This window comes from Antedon mediterranea, chromosome 6, assembly GCF_964355755.1.
Source record: "Antedon mediterranea chromosome 6, ecAntMedi1.1, whole genome shotgun sequence".
In the NCBI taxonomy this organism is placed as follows: domain Eukaryota; kingdom Metazoa; phylum Echinodermata; class Crinoidea; order Comatulida; family Antedonidae; genus Antedon; species Antedon mediterranea.
The window spans coordinates 7,579,059-7,603,395 of NC_092675.1; the positions used below are offsets into that span (position 1 = coordinate 7,579,059).

At 32.3% G+C, this 24,337-nt stretch overlaps 1 protein-coding gene across 3 annotated transcripts; it reads right to left on the reverse strand.

Annotated features, from left to right (window-relative positions):
• Nucleotides 1-2,368: 2,368 nt before the first annotated feature.
• LOC140052110 (uncharacterized) lies at nt 2,369-14,147 on the reverse strand. Of its 3 annotated transcripts, none has more exons than XM_072097519.1 (6): nt 13,675-14,147; nt 5,414-5,630; nt 5,142-5,218; nt 4,875-4,988; nt 4,024-4,126; nt 2,369-3,185 (listed from the first exon to the last, which is right to left on the reverse strand). In XM_072097519.1, exons 1-6 carry the CDS (start codon nt 14,090-14,092, stop codon nt 3,035-3,037), a joined length of 1,080 nt encoding a protein of 359 aa, XP_071953620.1. In that variant the 5' UTR covers nt 14,093-14,147; the 3' UTR covers nt 2,369-3,034. The 3 variants fall into 3 exon arrangements, with proteins under 3 accessions (XP_071953620.1, XP_071953622.1, XP_071953621.1); XM_072097521.1 differs by lacking the exon at nt 13,675-14,147 and adding an exon at nt 5,867-5,982; XM_072097520.1 differs by lacking the exon at nt 4,875-4,988.
• Between the last annotated feature and the right edge of the window lie 10,190 nt (nt 14,148-24,337).

Genomic DNA, 24,337 nt, shown 5'->3' on the forward strand with positions numbered 1-24,337 from the left:
TTAAAATTTCACTAGAACATTGTACCTATAACAATTGAATATTAATAGTCATAAGATACTTCCCTGGTAATTAATAGGACGAAATGTATAATAGGAAAATATGTATTATAAATAAATCGGCATTAATAAAAAGACATTCATAAAATAAGTACTATTTCTATTAGTATATTTCTAAAATTAAATAAGGGAATTTTACGACAAATTGGCCAATTACAGTTTATTTTATTTATTTATTTTAATTTTATTTTATGTCTTTAGGTAATGTGGCCAAGAATTACCAATAGTAAATTAGTCACTGTCCTATCAGATTAGGTGGTAATCCCCCTGATACATTTTGTGAACCAGTTCACCGGGGTAACCCCCTCTTCTCGAATAATAAACTGGATTCTTTAAAGTGCACACAGGTTATACTACACTGGACCTACAGTTTATAGTCCTTATCCGAGAAGACTTGTTCCACCAACAGAACTAGGAGCGAGTCGGCATCGAACCCTTGCCGATGTTGTTGGCCTTAACCGCTCGTTAATTTTTCATAAAAATTCTTCGACACAGGCCTACATTAACTGGTTATGAATATGATAAGGACGATAACGCAATATGTACGCATTTTATTAAAATATTGTTATATTAATAATAATAATTTTATTTTAAAAAGTCGATATTGGCATTAAAAAAAGTCCCTGTACTTACAGTAATAGTTTTGACGTTTTTTAATTTTTTTATATAACTGGTTGCTATGAGTATAAAATAATAATAATAACAATAAAACGTATATTAATTAATAATATTATCGCATAATTATATTTTGAATATGTTTTGCTCTGTACTATAATAAAGGTAATTTTGTTCAAAAAATGTCAATTTTATGTTATTATTATTTTTACATAAATTTGTATGATGATGACGCAATAATATGCACATATTGTAATATTACCGCATAACTGAATTTTAAAACGTCGATATTTTGGTCATTTTTTTTAGAAACAAAGTTTCTGTACTATAGTACAGGGATTTTGATCACAAATGCACCAAATTGATATTTTTCGACCTAACTATGATGATGTCTCTGTATAGTACATGGATTTTTTTCTCCACAAAAACACCAAATTTCGATGTTTTTATTTTTTGACTGGTTAGGTTAGGCCCACAACAATATTAGGCCTATGGCATAACAGATAGTTTGGCCTTTTTCAAAACAAAAGCCCTGTAGGTACTTACCAATATAGTAAATGGATTTTTTCTCACAAAATAGGCAAATTTCGGTCCTTTTATATCTTTTGACATAACTGGTTATCTATAATGACTCAAGCTGATAACACAATATAGCAGTATTATCACATAGGCAATAATTGAAATTTGGCCCCCTTTTGAAAAAAAAACACATCCCCATTCTATAGTACAGGAACACTTATGTATTGATATAACTGTTTACTATATGACAATATTTTCAAGAAAAAAATCCCTGCCCTCAGAACAGGAATGTTTTTCTAAAAAAATCGGTCAATTGTCTAACTTTTCTTTGACAACCTTAATTCAACTGAAGAAAGAACAACATATTATTTAGTGGAATTTTTTACATCACACTTTTATTCTAATAAAACTCAAAAATATATATAAATATATTAAATTTATCATTTGGTAAGTTATTCAATCAACGTTATATATGCCTTTACAAAACGATTATCGGTACAATTTAATACAATTTCACAATGGACTATTGTGGCATATTTAATTCTAATATATTTCCTGATTGAAATAAATGTCAAAATATAATACAAATATAATAAATAATAATAATAATATAAAGAAAATTAAATTAAAATTCATCATAATTGAAATTAATAAAACAATTATTCGTCTACAAATTCTTTCACATTTTCAATATGAATATAATTTAGTGAAACAGAAAAGATTAAAATCTTATTCCAGGTCATATAATAAGCTCTATCTACACTATCAAACTAATTTCACAAAAAAAGTGTGATGTGCCCAAATATCGTGTCCATGGACACAGCACATTTTTTTTGTCACACAAAGTTTGATAGTGTAGACAGAGCTTTATAAAGAAATGTATTTTTAATGTTGAAACACACAATACAAAATCAATAAATTCCATGAATTTGTCCACATATCTAAATAGATCAAATAGAAATCCAGGAAGTGTATAAGCCTAAAAATACTAATAAAATAAAACGTTTATGAAAGGAACCATTTGTTGTTGAATACTATCTTCTACTTTCGCTTTTCTAAGTTCAATGAATGCTGATTTTTTTAAATTTTATTGTGCTTTATAATGATGAACAAACACCCTGCTATAATAAAGGGAAATAATGTGATTTATAATATAAAAAACTGATATCGCTATCCATTTGTTGTGCTCGAATCTCGAACCTGGTTTACGAACGTCGAGCGTACCTACTCTCGCTACCAGTTTTTACACATTTAGGCCTATACCTTTTAAATATTATTTTTCTTATAATCTACCATCAATGGACAACCCACTGAATCTTTGAACTTGATCGTATGAATTTATTAATTCAGTCTAAATTAGTCAATCAACAACCGGTAATTAACTTAGGAAATGTCAAACACTACTTTTGGAGTATCATCATTGCCTTCTTAGTTATTGTTTTAAACAATTCAACAAACAACAATATCATAGTATAATACTTAAACATGTATATTATATACGTACAAATTTATAAATTAAATATACTTAGGAAATAATAAATATTTCAGTTTAATATTTAGAAAGAAGTATAATAGATCTGAACTCAAATCAAGGTGTTTTTGTTGACGCTATAAAACGCATTGTTCTAACGATTAACACGCAATGCGTCATCAAGCAGCATTCCTTCTTCTTCAAAGTACACTTCAAGTCTTCCACTACTTTAATAAATATTGCACTGTCTTCACGTCTACATTAAATCCCCCTTTTCTCCGTATACAAATAGTGGATTGTACTTTCAAAATGCGTTTTTGACGATGGTTGTACGCTCTGCTTCAGTACCAACTATTTGTCGCCATTAGCACGTCATACTTGCGTCGCTGACCCTGCACCGACCTTCGACGTTTTCGTATGGGAAAGCATATGCACGGCTTCGGTCCGCCTACCGTTTGTTACTGCGTCATCTTCATAAGATGCTTCATAATCTTCCTTTATCTGACTTTGTTCAATAGATTTTCTGTACAAAGCAACAAAAATAGAAAAACAATAAAGATTTCGCACAATAATCTTTTTTTTTTACAAAAGCCATATTTTCGTACACCCATAATTATAATATAATTTATTAATAATTATACTCTACATTTAGTAAAATTAGTCTAATGGTATATATTTAGAAATTACATAACCATGGAGAAATAATAATATTTCTCCATGGTTTAACGGAAATGGGGAAATAAACTGCTTAGCGATAGGCTGAAATCAATAATAAAATACATAGGCCTATGTATTTTAGCTGACACAACGTACCAACTTAATCCGTGTATTCTGGAGATTGAATATAATTACTGATTGTATAATTTAATAAAGGTAGTTGTTTGATGGTAATTTAATAAACATATTTGTATACAGATAAAGTAAAACAGTGTTAAAAAAGACAATTGTTGTTAGACTGCCTTATTGCTTAGACCTACTCACAATCTCAGATTGCAATACGTTGATAGGTGCATTAGCTTCTTTAAGCAACTATTTTGTCAAAATGTTATTGCAAAACCCACCTTTATTTCTATATTATAATAATAAACTATTAACTACTATTTTCTACTTTGTTGTTTCAAAAATAATGTACAAAATGCATAAACCACAAAATAAAATAGCGATGCAATCGGGTACATGATAACCATGCCTTTAGTGCAATATTAAATAAGTATTAAATAAAACAATATTAAAATCGTATAATGTTACAGTGTACAACATATACATATACATGACAGACGTACCATGTAACAGTATATCACTGTTATATAGTTCATATATTGTATGATACCGTATACTGTTATAACACAACAGGTACTGACCTATGTTTCAAGTAGATATACACGCCAAGAACAATTAATAGGAGAGTTATAACGAAAATAACTCCGATAGCAATCATTGCTTCGGTAAAATCCAAGAAGGAATCTGTATTGAAAAGGAGAGTATAGAAGTGATATAGAATATAGTCGGGCTAGTTGCATGGATTAACATACACCGGCACCGTAAAACCTCAAAAGATGGGCTTATTTTCAAACAACTACAACTGAATGGGGCTAATGTTCATGTAAACATAACCGGACTACAAACAAATCCGCTTTATGATACATAACTTTTTTTTCGAGATCAACAATTAGGCCTATCAACTATATTCAATTAAAGAGTCATTTTTGAGGTTTTACAGTTTAATACAAAATAAATAATATATAAAAAAATAACATAAATAGTGTTTATTATGAATGAATGCATTTGGTTGCAATTTTATATAATAAAAGTATCTTTAGATTTCAGATAGATGAAATTATGAGAGAAGATGTTACAATTAGTTATAATGAAAACAATTCATCACGTGACATACTGACGGTAACAGACAACATCTTTTACAAAACGCAGCAATGATATGGTATTAATGGATAATGGTTAGTAAACTAAGATTTGATGGAAGCAGCAGAGATCACATTGTGCATGCATGGGTGCAGATTGGATGCTTTCAAGAAGAAAAGATCTACACCCACTAAAACCCCGGCAAAACTGCGTTCGCGATTGGTTTAAGCCATGTTTTGTATCAAAGTCCCACGCAGGTGTGTGCACCCTACTTTTCTGCTTGAAATAATCTGCACCCATGGATATACGAGTGTGGACACTTATAGCAAGAAGAGGACCCAGACGACCTTACTTGGATTAACTTGAAGGGTCACGTGGAGGTTCATCATCTTTGAATTTGGTTTAAAAGAGGGGGTTGTTAACTCGGGTAACAAATTGCATTCATGTTTCTTGATGATGATGATCTCTGAAATGGTGAAATACGACAATGCAATGACGACGGGAGGGCAAGCAGTGTGAAGATGTAGTTTGACAAAAATTGCGTGCTCTCAACGTATTGCAAACTGGATTTATCGAAATAATGTAAAAATGCGTTAATGGCCAACAAAGGTTTACTCACCATCCGTTGACGTTGATTCAAAGGTTAACGTTACGTCGAATAGCTCGCACTGTGGACCCTTACGACCTGTTGTACATCTATGAAAAACAAAAGATATTTTATTATAAATAGTTGGCCTACTAAGTTCAAGTCTGGAGGTTATTTAAATTCTGATAATGCCATTGCTTAACGCAGACAATTATTATTATTAAGCGAGCTCTAGTACCGGTATACCATAACAAATCTCTTTAACTTTTTAAGAGAAAAAAGCATAGGTCCCTGATAATACTTACATGCAATGTGGCCTGTCTGCCACTTCGTAGCATGTGCCACCATTGTAGCACGTTAGCAAGTTTTTCACACAGGGACGGGACATCGGATTTAGTACAGTTTCAATGGCAGCTATCGTAGTTGTAGGCAAGATATCGGTTGTTGCACTGGTTGCCGTTTCCAGTAACGTTGTTGCTGTGGTTTGGACGACAGTTTTTGCAGAAGCAGCTAGTGTTGTAGCTGTAAAGAAACAATATTTTCTGTTAAGCTTGAGACAGAAACATTTTTTAAACAATTAGATTCGTCAAATCAAGTATATAAAGCATCAAAATGTATCATTCCATGTCACATTCTTTCCTTTCTAACAGTATAGGTTTTTCCTATTTCAGAGTCTTAATAGTAGCTTTTGTTTAAAAACGAATAAATACTATAAAATAATGAATAGTAGAAAACATGTTAAATTTCACACAACTTACTTATAATATTCATAATGCTCACGAGATATTTCAAAAGACTAAAATGTTGTAAAAGATAGTTGACACGTTGATCTTACTTCAGGTGATAATGCTTCAAACCGCATTACACCTCCAATATAAGCTCAGTTTGCCACCCACGCATGCGTACAACCAATTGATGTATACTCTATTAATACATTTAATTGTTTATACTATTATATTATTTACATTCATTGCGTTAAAACGGAAACTTACTTCCACATCCGGGAAACACAAAAACGATAATATAATGTTTGAATATCCCTGTAAAAATCAACATCTGTTGTTTGCTATTATAATTTAGGTTCTTTTCGAGTGACGGGTTTTGCTTTGAGTGATGGCGCCGAAAAGGGGAACTCCCACATTAGGCCTACGTCATCTCATGTGAAGAAAATGTTTTATCATATTTGTGATAATACCCCATTACCAAATATGTTAAATTATTTTATGAGGTACCACCATCATTAGGCCTATAAGGGATTGCTTTGATTGATGACGTCGAAAGGGGATCTCCCACATTAGACATGACGTCATGATAAATTAAATGATTTTATTATGTTTATGTTGTTGGCACCATATCCCGTCTACCGTATCAGTGACACGACAACACTTTAGGAGGATATTGCAGACTATTATTAGACCCTGGTAATAATGATAGTAAGTAAAGTTTTGTAGCCGATTATCGTATCTAATGTTTCCAGTTTCCATAGGCAAATTCCATGACACAGCTTCACATGTGTTTCATATGTAACGCCTGTATCGTAGACCGTAACATAACATTTAATCTAGCCTCTTATGATACAGGTACAACATGCGATGCTTCCTGAATTACGCAACAGATCTATTTTTGTAATTTCCAAACGAACGTTTCTATCCTTTCAAGCCCGAACTTGCTTTTATCTGACGCGTTATTGCAACACACACTTAGCACCTCAAATGTCACTCCACTCAATATATTCAACAATCTTTACAAAATTCAACAAAAGAATGACTTAAATCTGAGTGTCTCGGCTTTAATTTATCTGTAGTAATGTTTACCGATATAATAATGTTAGGATTCTCTTTGTTTGTGTGGTTTGTTGTATTAGATTGTGTATACTTTACTAGGAAGTACAAGTTTGCATTAGATGATGATGTTGAAACTCCCGGGACAGACTGTCGCCAGAACAAAAAGAAAACGCCAACGCATCATTGGACGAAACTACTTTGAAATTTGACACTGTATATTAGGTAACATTTCTGGTGCTATAGGCTACGTATCCGTAGCTAGCCGCTAAAGACGTCGTGCAAAACGATGTATACGCAACGCAAACGAGTTGACCAATGACAAGCAACGTTTCGAATAATTTATCGCTTGTGATTGGTCAAATCACTAACGTTGCTCTTCGTCTTTGCATTGAGCCCAGGTGGGAAGGCTCAGTAAGCATTCGTGTAAACCATAAATCGACTGTGACTGTCGTCTGGAACCGAAAACCATCAATCAATGTGTTTACGATATACAGCAGCGCGCCATTTGTAATGTAGCGCGCCATAGTAGACCAGTAGCAGTGTTACGCAATGTAATTGTTTGTTTACTTTTAATGTACCGTGGGAAATTATAACACCAACAAATCCCAAATAACTGACATATCAAAATATGACGAAAACAGACCTTGTATTCAGACCTCGCATACCAATTTAATAAAGAGAACGAAAGAACATGTAGAACAAAATAAACCCTTACTTATATGAACAATAAAATCGAAATTACTCTATAAATATTATAAATACACAAACCTAGTATACAAACATTCTAAAAATAATATATTGTTTAAAGGCCAGGTCCGGGCAAAAAATGTCTATTGATCATACATTCCAATAATTATCGATCTATAGTTTCCCCTATGTTTCATAATTTTTTGGGATTTTATTTGTGTTACACGAGCTTATTGAAAATAAGCACTTTCTTATCAGTGGGGGGATAGTTCAAATTACACAGTAAAATCTCTATTCTTTTATACACAGATTTTGTAAATAGAGAGGCATTTTAAAAAGCTATGAAAAATAAACGGTGTGGTAAAAAATGTTATCAGATGACTAAATATAGGTAATATAACTTGAATTTTACATTTCTGGTATTTTTATTCAACTTCAGATTTTTATTTTCATGCTATAGCAAAAATTATCCACCGTATATCCACTATCTTTTTTCACCTTCTAGGGAGTCACCAGACATGTTATTACATTAGGTTAAACTACCTAACTACTAAAAAAAAGTCTTCCTGGTTTTTATGGCAGAATTATGCCAAATTTTGTATTTGACCATATTAAGGGAAATTCATGTTTTTTCATCTTGATTTCTGTTACAAATATTTTATTTATGTACAATTAACCAGATATTATATTTAGAATTCATGCCTGTACCTGAGCTTTAAGAACAGGGATTTTAAACAAAATATTTGGAATGTGCAAAATTAGCGCTATTGAATTGTACCTGTAATTAATTAGGGCGCAGTCAATGGTGTGACTTTTTATTATCGGTGGCAAAGTGGTATTATGTAAGCCTAGAATCAATAAGAGCCGTATATAGCCTATGTTGTTCTTTTAAATTTCATACCATGATTTGCAAATATCTTTATTTATCTTTTCTGTACAGATCACAGCTACAGTCGTTCGTAAAACGCGGTGGACGTATTAGGAAATTGCGACCATTTTCCCCCTTAAAATTATTTCAAAATATATTTGACTTAGGCCTAATGTTTAACTATGTTTTAGGTAGGCCTACACTACTTAGCATTGACAAGTCATAGGCCGGTATTTTTGGAAAATTATAGACGTCCTAAAATGTAATGATTGATTGATTTTAACAGCCATTTTATTAATGCAAATTAAGAGGTTGTGGACATATTTTTGTTGGTTGACATTTTGAATTTATCATAACCTGAAATTTACCTAACAAAAATCATAGACACTTTTACCTAAAAAATGCATTGTTTTATTTTTCAGAAGTTTGTAATAGCTTACACGTCCAATTAGCATGACAGCTTCTGCCCGGGGTTTTATTGTTTTATATTATTATTCCTTGGTTCCACAATCTTAAGGTTATGATTACAAAAGTAACGGTTTTTGGCGCTTTAGTTGTCAGAATAATCGTCGTTGGTGACAACCTTAAGTGACAAAGAACACATTTAATCATACTGAGCAATCGATTTCATTATAGACTTAACAAAAATTCCCACATATAACATTATATCAGCTTATCTTACTGAAAAAGGGGGCTTAAGACCCTTTGAATTCAAACAATTGTATGAATAAAAAAGGACAAAACGGAATCGGAATGTAGACAACGACAGTCTGTCACTTTGTTACAAGTTATCATTGGAAATATTTTACTTTTATTAAAATAATTTGATAATAATAAACTTTTGATTAAAGAAACAAAAAAAGAGGAAGTAAAGATTGACATTGCTATTAGATATACAGGGTACAAGTACGTGAATACAAAGAAACCACCGTGTGAAAAATTCCAGCCCATTAAACCATATTTTAACAATTTTAACCATCATAATAATGAAAGTATTATATTCAATACAAATCGATACGGATCAGATACAGAACTAAGTGTGGTGTGATTATTAGAAATAGACCTAGATTTACTGTTTGCATTTGCACCGTGGGATAAGGGAAATCATTTGATAATTGAATAATAATAATAATACAATATAGAATTAAGTTTATCAAACGACGGAGATATCATGATCCAACCTTAGTAAGTTGCCTTTTTAATGCAAATCATTAGGTCCTAAAGTTAAAACTCATCAAAGCTCTGGCTTAGTTAAAGTCAAAACAGCGCCACCTTTAAAGAGCCTTCCACGCTGGAATGTCTACACATTGGTACAATATTAGTAATGAAGAAAACCCCATATGAATAAAACCTATACCAAAAGGCTATGTTTAGTATATTTTGATACGTAAAAATAATCATGTGCATTACTAAAAATAAAAACAGAAAAATCCTATAATTCTTTAAGCCTATATTATCTTATATCTAGTATTTAAACATTACATTGTTTGTATTCCACAACAAAAGAATGATCCTGCAATCTTATGGGAAATTACAAGTATATAATTTTAAATAGTATAATAGTAATAACATCGGTATGCGACAGGAATAATGGTGGGAGACACGTTTGAAAGAGAAAAATTACTCTCTTTTGTTTGAAAAATGCAACCAGCGATACATGACGTAGGGTTAATTTATTGCTGAAGATGATGTAAATTTATACAGTATTACGAAACGACCGACAATAATTATTAAAAAATTACGAAGCTAATAATACTTATTTTTTAATATGTAATAGTTTAATTAGATTAGAAATTAATATTACAAAGCTTTGTATTCAATTTTACTGGCTGGTTTGACTAATGTCGTAAAATGTATAACCATATACGTACACACATTAGGCATAGAACATTAAATCTATACTGAAATTTAATTAATTAATTTGAAACGATAAGAAAAATTCGCCCCAACCGAGATTCGAACCCGGACCTTCTGCTTGATGTGCAGATATATTGCTAATTGATATTTACAAATTTAAAAATACAATGTCATTCCATCACTGTCTACTACTACACCTTTACACTACACCGACACCGTACCTCCAAACGTTTAGTATACCATCGCTATTCCTAAATTAACTAAGTTATATTGCACAAAAATACATTGCGATTCCAAAATTAGGAAACTGATCGAAAACATACTGGAAAAAACGCAGTAATGCGATTACCTACACATGTTATTAGCAAGACCAGCATTATTTCTTTATTTTAATTTCAAAATAATCTTTTTTCTGACGTCATAATTAACTTTAACTGATATTTAATAATTATCATAATTGTCAAAATATGAATGAATGTGTTGTATGCAGTTTACAGGTGTCTCTAATTCACAGCGAGCCATGACACCTGCGTAATGTTATGCTAATTATTAATAAGGTCAACGAATAGGCCTATAAATACAAAATCAAAACAACAACAAAGAAAAACAATTTTAATATAAGTATGTTCTTTAGTCCCAGTTGACGTCATGAGACACTCACGTTGAAATGCAGATGGATACATTTGGCAGGACTTGTATACGTGCACGTCAACTTTGTGTTCATTCATGCTGTCACTGCATGAGAAGCCGTTTGTGATTGGCTATTTATGTTATAAATTTACGCTCAGTCATGCGCAATACACTACTTGTCTGAAATTGAACCCGGTGGTCTTTGAGCTCATCAGACACACTTTGCCACGCGAGTTCATAAGGGTTTTTTATTGAAAATGTTGTTTACACGTTACAATCTTGTTCCTGTCCATTTTAAAAATCAACACAAACACTTTAATACACAAATAACACGTTAACGAGGTTATTATGTTTTTAAAAGATAAATTCCAATCTTAATTCCTTTTCTTCATGTATAAATAAAATACAATAACTTTTGATAATTTTGAATTTCGTCCACGGAATAATATCAATAGTTTTTCCTATTGACGCCGGTCAAACAACACATTTTATTCAAAATTCATCAAAACAAATTTTATTAGTCTGCCTAATGAAAGGACATACATTCCCGAAGATGTATAAAAAGTCTTAAATAATACCATATATTATAAGTTAAAGTAAACCAGGGTGCTTGTTAGTGTACCTTAGTTAGTTTTATTAGGTACTTGTTAAACAATTTAAAAAATATATATATTTGAATTTAAGCACGTAGACACTATTTTATGTCCTAGTTTAAATTGTTATTCTTGATTTTTTTAAATACGGCCTTTTTTGGTTTTATTCTATATTTTGCTCTAACTATTTTTTAGATAAATAATTTAGAAAAAAATGCATATTTAAAAGATTTTAAAAACAATATTTATATTTATTATTAGAAACGCAATTACTACTTTTTAATTGATATGATTTTCTGTTTCGTGATCGTAGTTAATTCTCCATAACACACGAACTTATTTATGCATGACCATTTTAAGTATACAGTACCCCCGCGTGCTACCCCCTTTTACACCTAAAATTAAACAATATCAATTAATGAATATCTATTTCTGACATTAAAATATCCTAATGCTTCCCCATGTAAACAATCACGTGGCCGTATCCGCCAATCACATATGAGATATTTCACTCAACTATTAAGTATTTAACTTTAAGTCAATAAATATAGTATAGCCCTAGTAGTAAAGTAGTACTAGTATTAGTAAATATAAAGTATTTCCCTTATAGATTGAACGTATTTGTGTTACTTTTAAAGTGTGTTAAGTGTTTCCCTGTATGAAATAGTGATTATGCTGGAAGATGGATTTAAATTCATGAATTATTACATTTTGTAAAGCCCCTATCACCAGCCGTTGATTAATTAAAGTGATAATAATATTCCTATATTAAACTTAAGGAAAGTCCCCGGTCTTTACCATCGTCACAGACGTGAAGTCTTCAAAAGAAAACAATAATGCTAGGTTAAAACCTGAGGGAAGCCCCTACCCGGTCTTTGTTGTCAAACAAAGTTGATAGCCTCGGTTGCACGATTAGCATGAAAAGAAATACGTAATTCATTAATTTAAACATTATATCAAAAACATCATTATTAGTCATTATTTACAATTATTTTCTTAATCTAAGAATCCAGTGGAAAGTTCAGTATTCATCCCCTGTCATAGATTTGGAAAATAGTACCCACGTGGACATTCTGACCCTTCGGGGCATGTGTAAACGTACAGCATGAAATAACAACACATTTATTACTATCATTAGATCTGCACCTTGAATTGAATTTGTAGTCAATTACTATCAATGGTGGTTGTACCAAGTGTTTGATTGCCTTGGATATAGGCAGCTTTAACATATCATGTTATTGTTATAAATTGTGTTTCTAGATGGTTCAGGAACATATCATACTGTACATACTGTGTAACCATAGTAACCGGTAAGGGATGATGACACGTGAGAGTTAAATATAATGAATCCATTATTTTAAAATAAAAATAAATATATTTTATGCCGTAGGTAAATATGCATATTATCATTTAATGACAGTTAATCGTATAGGTTTGCTCAATTGAAAGCTCGCGAGAAGGTCGTCCCTAATAAGGTTTGATTAAGCTATTGAAAAGGCAATCGTCATGCTATCTGTTTGTATTAGACCAATCCTGGCTGGTATTGCATTATAATACAGCTATATTGCAATTTCGGAAGTTGTTCAGGTATGACGAAATAGTGATAGTGCACGTTGCGCACACACCAGATACTTTACGATTATGTTTTATAGTCTACACGCACAGTAAACGCGTACGGCGTTTATAGTAACGCATTCGAGTCAGCCTTGAGGTATAATACAGATCATGCGGCGTTAAAGATATCAAACTATTAAGGTAGGACCAAACTAATCGATACAGCTAATGGTTAAGGAATGTTATGTTGATAATAGGGGATTCTTTTATTTACCTTCACACAAGCATTCTATGTACTTAGATTAAGCAGGTACAATATAGAGTAAAAGGCACTATTTCCTCGCGACAACATAAAACTACTTAAACCGCGTAAGGCGGTAAACTCTCAAACATTTTTAAAGCTAACAGCAAAACCACATCGATTAAAGCAAAACATTACATATTTACATTCTCCCCTGGTGTGTTTATTTATAATACATATTATGACACTTCACCTTCGATCCTCATTTTCACACACATCGGGCCTACCGCTATTGAAACAGCAATGTCAATGTGACTGGGTTATAAAAGTGATTAACATCAGTGTATCTTACCTTCTAATTCAGCGGCTATCTTGCGTATTTTGCGCAAAATCTGCTTTGAAGCATGGTACACGGGTCCTTGAAGTTCAAATTCTGTGTTCGAATCATTTATCGCTACTATAAAAAATAAATATGCATTGTCTGGCATTATTTTAGATCCACATGCGTCTAAAATTGTTTCTTGCGAAAATACTTCTATGCTAGAAAATTTCAATCCTTTGGTTGTGAATTCCTTTTGGACTTTGACTTTTAAAATGTTATTTTCAACTTTTCGTACGGCTGCTTTTACTATTAAACTGTTCCGCGTAATATTGTCCAGTCGTATATCTTCCGAACATTTATTTTTAGTAATAAGCCTAGTCTTAGTAGGCATACTGGTTACACTCAGATACAATGTTAAACACATACATAGTTGGATATATCGAAACATAGTTAATAAATTAATTTATCTTCAACTTCGTAATATATGATATAGACCTATACTGTCTTTGTCAAACTTATTAGTGATTGCATTAGTTTTGTCGCTACTATTTTATACCATGAACTTCAACCGGAAATTGGTTTAGCCAATCAGAAGAGAGCACTAATTTATTGTCGTTCATACAGTGCGATGGATCATACAAGAACTGTACTACTAGGTCGACAAATATAATTAATTTGATTATAATTATTATATAATTATTAGGCCTATAAAGTTAATAATATTGTATTATATATATATATATATATATATATATTATTTGTTTAATAAATAATAATATAAACATAACATCAACAATGTTGAACGATTATAAGCAGAGAATATCTGATTATGAATACTATTTTTTTAATTGGACTGTCCCAGGGCCCTAAATCTAACTATCAAGTTTTGAAGACACAATTTTGAACATTATGTTATATAATCATCATAATCATATAATGTATGTTTTATATTACTACCATAATAGCAAAGAAACAGTATTTTGCTTTGCTATTCCTAATAACGTTGTTTTCAACTAATGTAACAAATTAGGCCTACAGTTTCAAACGTGTAAATTACGTAATATATCTCCATATACACCGGTACTAGAATTGTTCCTTTGAAATTATACACCTATTACGAAATTCAGTGGATAATCGGATATGGTATTGGACGATAATCAATACATTCGGATATCCTTAAATTGGTGGGTGTTTGCAGGCTGCAGTTATTCGACCACAAACGTGTTTGTTGCAGTAAATTAATAGGATTGTCCACACGTTACATGACACCGTTATGTACTCTTATTAAAGCAGGCCTACTTTAATTCTATAACGTGTTGTCATTGTAATTATTTTACAATGAGCAGAGTACAAATAAAATTATTTCCGATTATTTGTGTAGGAAAACAAACGACAGAAACAGCATCTTATTGAATTTTCCGATAATACTGGACGAATCTAGAGAGAATGGAAATTATGGTACAAGTTACCGGATTCACGTCACGAATTTTGTGACAAAGTACTCAAGTGACAATTATACAATCTATTGTAAGAATTATAAAAAGGATTATAAAAGATTCCTTCATGCGAACTAAATGCTGTCATTCAATTCTTTATCAATAAATTTAGTAGTGATGTAAAAGCATATATACATTTTTTCTTCACATATTTATAGACTCAGTCACTAAAAATGTACCCATCGTATGTCACCAGTTTGTTAAACTCCTGTGTCATGCTAATTGTGATATAAATATAGGCTATTTTTTTTACCAAGAAACGGTTATTTCAAAGAAAGTATTTAAAATGTATATTTTATTTATTTATTTTTGTTATATTGAATATAACTGTACACAATCAATATAGATAGCTTTTGTATTCCTGTTAATTTCATTGAATTTCTTATTCTTGGTGGATGAAAACTAAATCAAGACAACAAATTGTTCTCTTAAAAAGACGTATTACGTTCAGAAAAAAAATCTTTTATGTCATGGGAACATTTCAAAAAACATTATAATATTCAATGTAATTGTTTACAGTACCAAGGTATAATTAATTCAATAAAATATAAATAATTTGACTAAACTGCAAACACCAATAATTCCTTTTCATTTAGATATTTTTATTAAAAATCCAACAGGGTGTAAAGCTTTTTACAACAAATTTAAAGAAAATGTTTTTGTCAGACCGAAAAGTATGAGAAAATGGGAAGACAAAATTAATGTCAATAAAACAGATGAGGAACTGAAACAAATGTACAAACTTCCTTTTAAATGTGTCAGAAAAACAAACCTACAATGGTTCCAATATAGAATAAATAATAGAATAATTGCAACAAATGGTTTTTTGACAAGAATTGGTATTCGACAAAATGAAGCATGTACTTTCTGTGACAATGTACCTGAAACACTTCCTCATCTGTTTGTAAGCTGCAAATATGTAAAACCACTATGGTCAAATATAGAACACAAAATTAGTAGGCCTATTCCCTTTAAAAAAATAACTTTTACAATTGATTCGATTTTGTTTGGAGATATTTCACGATGTTTTTCTGTTAATACAATTATTATTCTTACAAAGTATTTAATTTATAAATGTAGAATTGGTAAAACTCTGCCAAGTATTAAGGCTTTAAATATTTATATACGAAATTATTTAATGATGTTAAGGTATATTGCAAGGCAAAATGGAGAATCAAATGATTTTGAGAAACAATGGGTAGACTTTATTAATTTATTGTAATATTAATCTTTTTTACTGCTGTTATAGACACGTCTTTTTGTTTATTTAAAAAAAAATGTTATTGCATGTATAAAATACAACATGATAAAAGTACAATTGGGCCTTTGTTTATAACACTGGGAGAGTGTCAATCCTCAATGCATTCATTAAAGCACCAATATGTTATTGTATGTATAAAATACAACATGATAAAAGTACAATTGGGCCTTTGAACTGAACTAACTGAACAACGTGATGTTGTGCGTCGTCACGAAAAGCCCGGCCGAAGCACGCGATTGGTCAGTCCATTTTATAACCATCAACTCTCGACAATCTCTCGATCTCACGCTCAGCAGTGACTTTGACATCGGACACTCTGTATATTCGATCGATTTAAACATATATATATATATATAATAGTCAATAGACGTAAAATGACCAAAAACTTTATTGATAATTAATTGCACGATTTTGGAAGTGCTACGGGCCTGCTAATCATTCCTTCCATCAATGTTTGTATCACACTAAACAGGCGCTTAAACCGGGTGTTGATTTGAAAGGTGGCTTTCTATTAAATTAATATATAAAGGTTAGGCCTAATGATAGATACAGTAGTCTAGTCATATCCCTGTTTAGTGCTATCATCTCTAATTAACGAAGTATAATTCACTTGACATTGAGTAGTAGGGGTAGATCGAGTTCACAGAAAGCCCAACACAAATATGTGGCACTGTTCCACGCGGTTTTGCTCCAGAGTGCGTTTGCAATCATGCCGACGTGTTCTGCTTTAGAATGCGTTTGCAAGCATGCAGACGAGTTCTGCTCCAGAATGCGTTTGCAATCATGGAGACGTACGTGACGCGTTCTGCTCCCAGAATGCGATTGCAATCATGCCAACGCGTTCTGCTACAGAATGCGTTTGCAATCGGGCAAACGCAACGCTTCAACTTTCAGATACTTGTCTACGGTAGCGTATTCTAAATACTTATAACATATTCTAGAATGCGAGTCATTATAATTACGTATATTTATTTCGCATCGTATACAGTAGTCAAACAAGCAATTGGAAATATTTTAGTACTCTAAATTACAGCCGCAACAGCATTTCGGATGTATGTGCATATCAAAGTTTTAACAAATATAAAACTAAAGCGCTAATAAATGATTAAGACAAACCCTTGAACTTTTAACTTTTTTTTAATCCACCCTTATTTCCACCTAGTCGAGAACTTTGTTTCTTTTTTAATATTTATGTATATAATAATATTTAACATAGATCACGTATTCTTAATATTATTCTTGTAGAAAACATTTATGAAGTTTCTCCGGTCGTTTTACGGGCGCGCGCGTCCCACAACCTTGCTCTTTGAACGCCGCTTTTAGTGTGCGCAATGAAACTAGAGTAGAACGTCTAACTAAAAATAATCACTTATTGTATTATGATTTATTTGCAATTCTTGTTATGATTACCAAGAAAACCACTCCAAATATAGACCAAATTCAGCATGTTTGTAAGTTTAGTTAATCAATTATGACAGATAGCGATGCTAATTAAATGAAAACGCTTATTAAATGAATGAACAACATAGATAAGTGGACGACACTTAAATAACGATTATAGTTCATTGACCTAACCATGCGTCGACAGGACGAACACCCAGCCAATCTGGTGTTAAAAACTAATTTTCATGAAACCATATATGGCAATTAGGGGAAATCAAGTTTACAGTGACCTTAAAGAGTTTAAAAACGTGGTATTCGTCAGAAAAAATGATGAGTTATTACTCTTTATATTTTCCGACAGAACGTTTATAGCCTGAAGACAAAATGTGTTAAACCTAAGGGCAGATGGTCACAGGAAATACCCACACGAGACAACTAAATATCGGGCTCAGAAACTTTACACACGTTCATTATAATTACTCATACCATACGAATAATAATTCAAACGAAAAGACTTCATATAAGTCTAGATATTAATATACGAGTCTGTTGCTTCCTATATACCATATTCTTATGCTGTCGTACACATTACAGTGCACTATTAATTGTAAATAGCGGATGCTAATACATCAGTTTAAACACGTACTGGTTACACATTTTTAATTCTAGTCGTTAGTTATCGTAAGGATATTCGACTATGATTCTATTATTAAATTGTAGATAATTTAGGTAATGTGTTTATTCCGTGTTTATAATTTTAGGTGGAGCTTCAGTTAATTAAAATTAAACGAGAGAGGATACGTTTTTAAATTACATGGCAAGTCCAGTTAACCGTATTTACAGATGGTTTAAGATGTACGGGTCTGTAGCTGCTGGGGCGGTGTCCTCTGATATATAAAAGTTCTTCTATAACAAAAGTGGATTTCAGCTTCCATGGAAATCGCAGGCTTGACTCTCACGGACAAAACTCAAGGAATGTAACGTCTTACACCAATAAAGAATGCAAGTCATATATTATTAATAAATACACTTGAAACAACGACACTTTAAAATAATTCGGTAATAGTTGAAAGAAGGGATATCCCATCCAAGGATAGAGGGATTAGAAACCTTTTGTTCCTTTCAGATTTATTGTATAATTATAACCTATTGTGATCTTAATTTCGATCAATTTGAATCAATATGTAATTAGTGGACATAAGCAGCTAATGGGGGATAAATTGCACCCGGTTCTTCATTTATAATAATCGATTAAATATAAATGGCGGCAATATAGCAAGAATGGCGGAATAGAGAAAAAATGTCGATTCATGATATCTTTGAATTGATGTATTGGAAGATATGTTGATAAGACGGTAAGCTATAATAATAACGCAACGTCATGTCGTTTGTTTGCGTTAAATGTAACATATTATAAAGGTTTTATCGTGTAGGTCCTAATTTTGGTGGTAGTGATGCATGGTTCCATCCCCTTGTTTCTTGCGTCATCTCGTCTAAAACACCAATATGGTCTGGCATGATAGTGTTTAAAACTAACGATTTCCAAAAACACCATACCGTAGCTGTTGTCTGGCATGACTGACAATTGTAGCCTTATATTAATGGCCTCTTAAAATATGATATTTGTAATGATATAGAGTTCATAAATAATAATCTGGATGAAATTGTTTTATATTATATAATACTTGTGCGATGGTGTCGTGACGAAGTGGGCGTTTCACAAGGGCGACCATAAAGGGCGTGATATGGAATTTAATCATGATGACGGAATAAATATAGGACAACCAATTGTTTTATAAAGGTGCATTTCAGTAGGCCTACAAGTGCCAACTGTCGTGTAGAAAATGATTGTTACGCTAAACTTTAAGTAGGCTAACTAATTGCAATTAAACATGTCCATATTATGAGGCCTAGTGTAATGCATTGCCTCGAAAATAGATCATAAATATCATGGGGAATGCTAAGAATAGGAGCGATGTCAGGCGGATGTTTACCTGTTTACTTTGTTTGTTTGCGCATATTTTTTATTTATGCCAATGTTTACACACTGATATCTAATTGCACTCACCCATAGAATAAACCTGTGCCGATGACGGAATATTCAAATATAGTGCATTCCGACACGCGTATTACCTATTTGGTTTTATATCTTATATTTTTATAACACCTTCATTTGATAGATAAATACCTGCCAATTATTGTATATCATTTATAGTATTAAATACCTTTAAGGTGTTTTTGTACAGTCCATTGTGGTCTACAGACCAATGGATATGAAAAATATAAACGTTTGTAACGAAATAATGACAACTTGTTAAGTTAATTATAACATTTTTCTGTGAAATTAACGAAGAAAATAACATTTATACTACACTACGGTCAACCACATTTAGTGGGTTACGAAGGATTAATAAATAAAAGAAGTCAAACGTTTCGTTCAATAAGAAAGAATTAAAGAATCTTTTACTTAATGTTAAACATATCATTTGTATTATATAGAGGTATTATAACTGATGTTTCATATTCTCACTTTTTTCATTATTTTGTGTAACCATGTTAAAGGGCTAACTGAGAGAAGTTTACTTCTAGGTTGGTCCTCATTGTTATGCTCTGTATTATTTGTATGAGAGATACCACTTGACTTGCTTAACGCGTCTTCACTCGTTAAACGCGTCGTCACTCGTTAAACGCGTCGTCACTCGTTAAACGCGTCTGATTGAGACGAGTTTATTTAAATAACAAAGTGTGTGTTGGTTTATGATAGCGACCACACCACATAGCGATGACATGAGGAAAAACTCCTCTACGCAAAGAGAGATGGACAGCCAAATCTCTCAAACTAAATCATTCTGTAAAACACGCCGACATTGATATGAAATAAGGGCGTGGTGGGGTGGGTTAGAAGGCAAATTGCGCTACCTATGGATTTTTTTCAACCATTATATTTCAATGAGTAGTATGATCTTGTATTTCCTTTAAATAAAATAATAAAATAAGTAATATCGCGGCTCAGGTATTCAACTACAAACAGCATAAATGTTGTTCAAATATAACCTTTACTATATCGCAATGCTTGATCTTCTGCAGAAACCAGAGTGCATAATAAATGTGTTTACATGATTTCAAAAAGCGGAAATGTTATCTAGGACCTATAGACCTATTATGTAAATAATAATCATTTCTTTTTACGGTGTAACGTAACAACAGTAGGCCCATCTAGGCCTATAAGAACCCTTCTAAATTGTCAAGGCCCAGATATTCTATATTTTATTTTATCTTTATTATACATCAATAGGTGACATAAATAGCATCACAGTAGGCCATGCATGGCCTACTGTGACTTACATGGGCCATAGACCAAACTATAAATCTAGGATAAACAGCATTATAATTACTTCTTAAGTTGTTTTGCTAGTTATACATACAGACTCGATATGTACTAAGTCCTATTGGATTAAGTAAAAGCCTACTAACAAGAAACTAAAATATCATAAACGTCATTTACTTAAGTATAATCTCAGAACTTAATTAATTAAAAAGAATGTGAAAACTAGAGGTAAATGACCGGTGAATGAGGGTAAGATTTGACCTAGTTAGTAAACTTTAAAGCCTGTTGGATTACCAAAAGGATCACACAACCGAGAGGGGGAACATTTTAGGAATTTTATGAAATTATTCCCCTCAGGCGAAACAAGTTAGTCACGGGTGCAGGTCAAGCATCAAATGGCCATCAAAATCCGAAGAAGGGAACTGTAAACAGGGCCTCGATCTATTGAGGCTCAGTAAAATTAATTTAACCTTCGATTCAATAAAAACATCTGTTAATATAGACTAACTAGTAATTGTATATAGGATATTAATGTTTGTGGGTGGTGAAGGGTGTGTGTCATTGATGGGTAACGACGCAACGCAATTCATTTGACCAATCACATCGATGGGTCATCCGAACTGTCGCTTGTAATTGGTCAAATACTTGCGTGACGTCCTTGCGTTGCAGTGGGAAACCAAGCTTTATCGGGGTGCAGTATGGCACGTAATTGCGTAGGTACTTGAGGGTCAAGCAATAATATGCAGACCACCGATCGATATAAGGGCGTAGGCATAATAGCTGCAGGTTGTTTAATGGTTGAAGAAAATGCATCACCCCTACAATATTAGTCCCCATAATTCCCCTGTGCTTGTTTGTGAATATACTTATAGGCATACCTCGATTGTTTAGTGTTCCAGGTACCTCACCTGTGCACCTCCCTATGCACAAACTGTCCCACTCCCTTCTTGCGCGCTGAATTTCGAAATACTTTGTGGCGTTATGTTAGGTTGGCGCATGGAATATAAACATGTAGGTCTATGGAACTATGTCACGTATATGTCAACGTACCGTATACCACTGGAGTGCAAACTTAAAAGATTATCAGTAATAACTTATATATAACAATACAGAACAGATACCTAGAGCAGAAGGTTAATACAAAATTGTTGTTTTTCAAGTTTTTTTTATACCAAAAAACATGTTTTTCTTGTAGTTGACTTCCCACATTTCTGGGGTGACCTAAAAAGTTTATCAAAAGCTAACTTACCTTCCTTCTTAAAGGAATTGTGTCAGGGTTGATGAGTTCAGAAGGCCTTAGACAGGACGGAACCCTCTCTCGTCAGTGAAAAAGTGCTGCTAAAGTCGTAAATGCTCGTAAAGTCAGTCGCACACAATATGCAAGCAGTGACCCAAAATATGGCAGCCTATGATACAGAGACAAGATAACGTAAGGGTCGAGGCTCACCAATTAGCACTGTGTCAATTTATGATTTCTTTATCTAATTCAATTTGTACACATATTTAATAGCTGTTGAGTTCAAACAAACGAATAATATCCATTCCATTTTATCTATAGACAAACAGGGTTCGTCCAACTTGTTAAATCAAGGTAACAAATATTTCAATTGTAACCCGGATTTAACTAATTTTAAGTACCAATTGTATGAAACCTAGATACTGTATTTAATTTAAAAATAGGCCTACTATTATTATCTATTTCATGATAGTATCCATCGCTTAAAAAACATAAACAACCTATACACAAGTGGTACCAACCTAACCCATATCATCAATAGGGTATCGTAATTAATTAGGATCGTTTCACATATTGAGATATTAAAAATGATACGTTATTGATAATAGTTACGTATTAATAACTGTTTACTGTATTAACTGTTGATTGTGAAGTTAAAGCGCAGCCTATCTGTCTCTAACTCTATAGATTGTATAGTAATTAAGTTTGTTGTCTTAGGACTTAAGTATTTGCCAATAGGAAGTTCAGAGTTGTAATGTACTATTAAGTTTTCCTAATCAGTGTCTGTTTTGCAAATAGCTTGACAAAGGGATACTGTAATGACACTCGTGGTGTTTTTTTTTTAGCGCGATTGAATAATGATAAGATATTAATTATCAATAATAATGACCGGTATATACTAGTACTAAAAGCAAAATGAAAACCTGAGAAATATGTCTTTTTCCTGTACTTACTGTGGATATCCTGAAATGAATAATGATCGTGTCTATCAAAATAACTAATTGTGGCTGGAAATCTTAAAATTCTTTTCGTTATTCTTCTACATTTTCAGTATAAAGGCAAGTACAAAATTGAGGTATAACACCCCCCCCCCCCTCCCTCTGCCCCCACGTCAGGTTAAAGGTGTTTCGTTTTACCATGGAGGATACCTACATACATGCACATTAGCTGGTCCTCCCACCCCCGTTTCACAAATATTTATTATATAATACCGGTATATAATAACATTATATTGTAATTTAGTTTCACCAAGTTACACTAAATACTGTATAATTAATACTTTCCGCGAAACATTGTCTTTAAAAAGAGCAGCTCTTTGGCAAACCGACATGCACATGTGCCATACAACAATCCATGAAAACCCACACGTGTTTCCTATTTTGTTAATATGCGATATTTTGAAACAACAAAACATTTCACTATGGTTAGGATACAACGAATATCAATATCTAATTTGATAACGAATAAATACCGCAGGAAACAGTATATTTATAGTTTTGCGGTAGATATTGGTTTGTGGTGACACGTGGATTGTGGTCGGGGTACTTCTACTTTGAAGAGGAAGGAAATTAAGTCACAAAACAAGGTAAGTGACGAGTATGTGACCGCCAAGTACAAGGTTGATGATACGTAAAATTAATTAATAAACAAACAAATATTTAGACGTGTAATAATACCACATCTTTTGATTAAAATCCTTGCATAATATGAAATGAATTAAAACAAAATAGGTCTATATCGAAATAATATTTACTTATATTTGACCCAGCAAAGTTTCCTCATAAGGATTGGCACTTAGTTACCAATGATCTGGTTTCAATGTCTTTTGGATAGAAAATGTCCCTTTGAATAGAGATGTCCTCTAAAAAGAGGAGTTGTATTTTGTTTAAATCATTTGATTGTCACGAATTGTCTCAGAATGCTGTCTTCTTTAAAAATTGTATTTGTATTAATTTTTTAAAATGTATTCATATAACATACAAAACTAG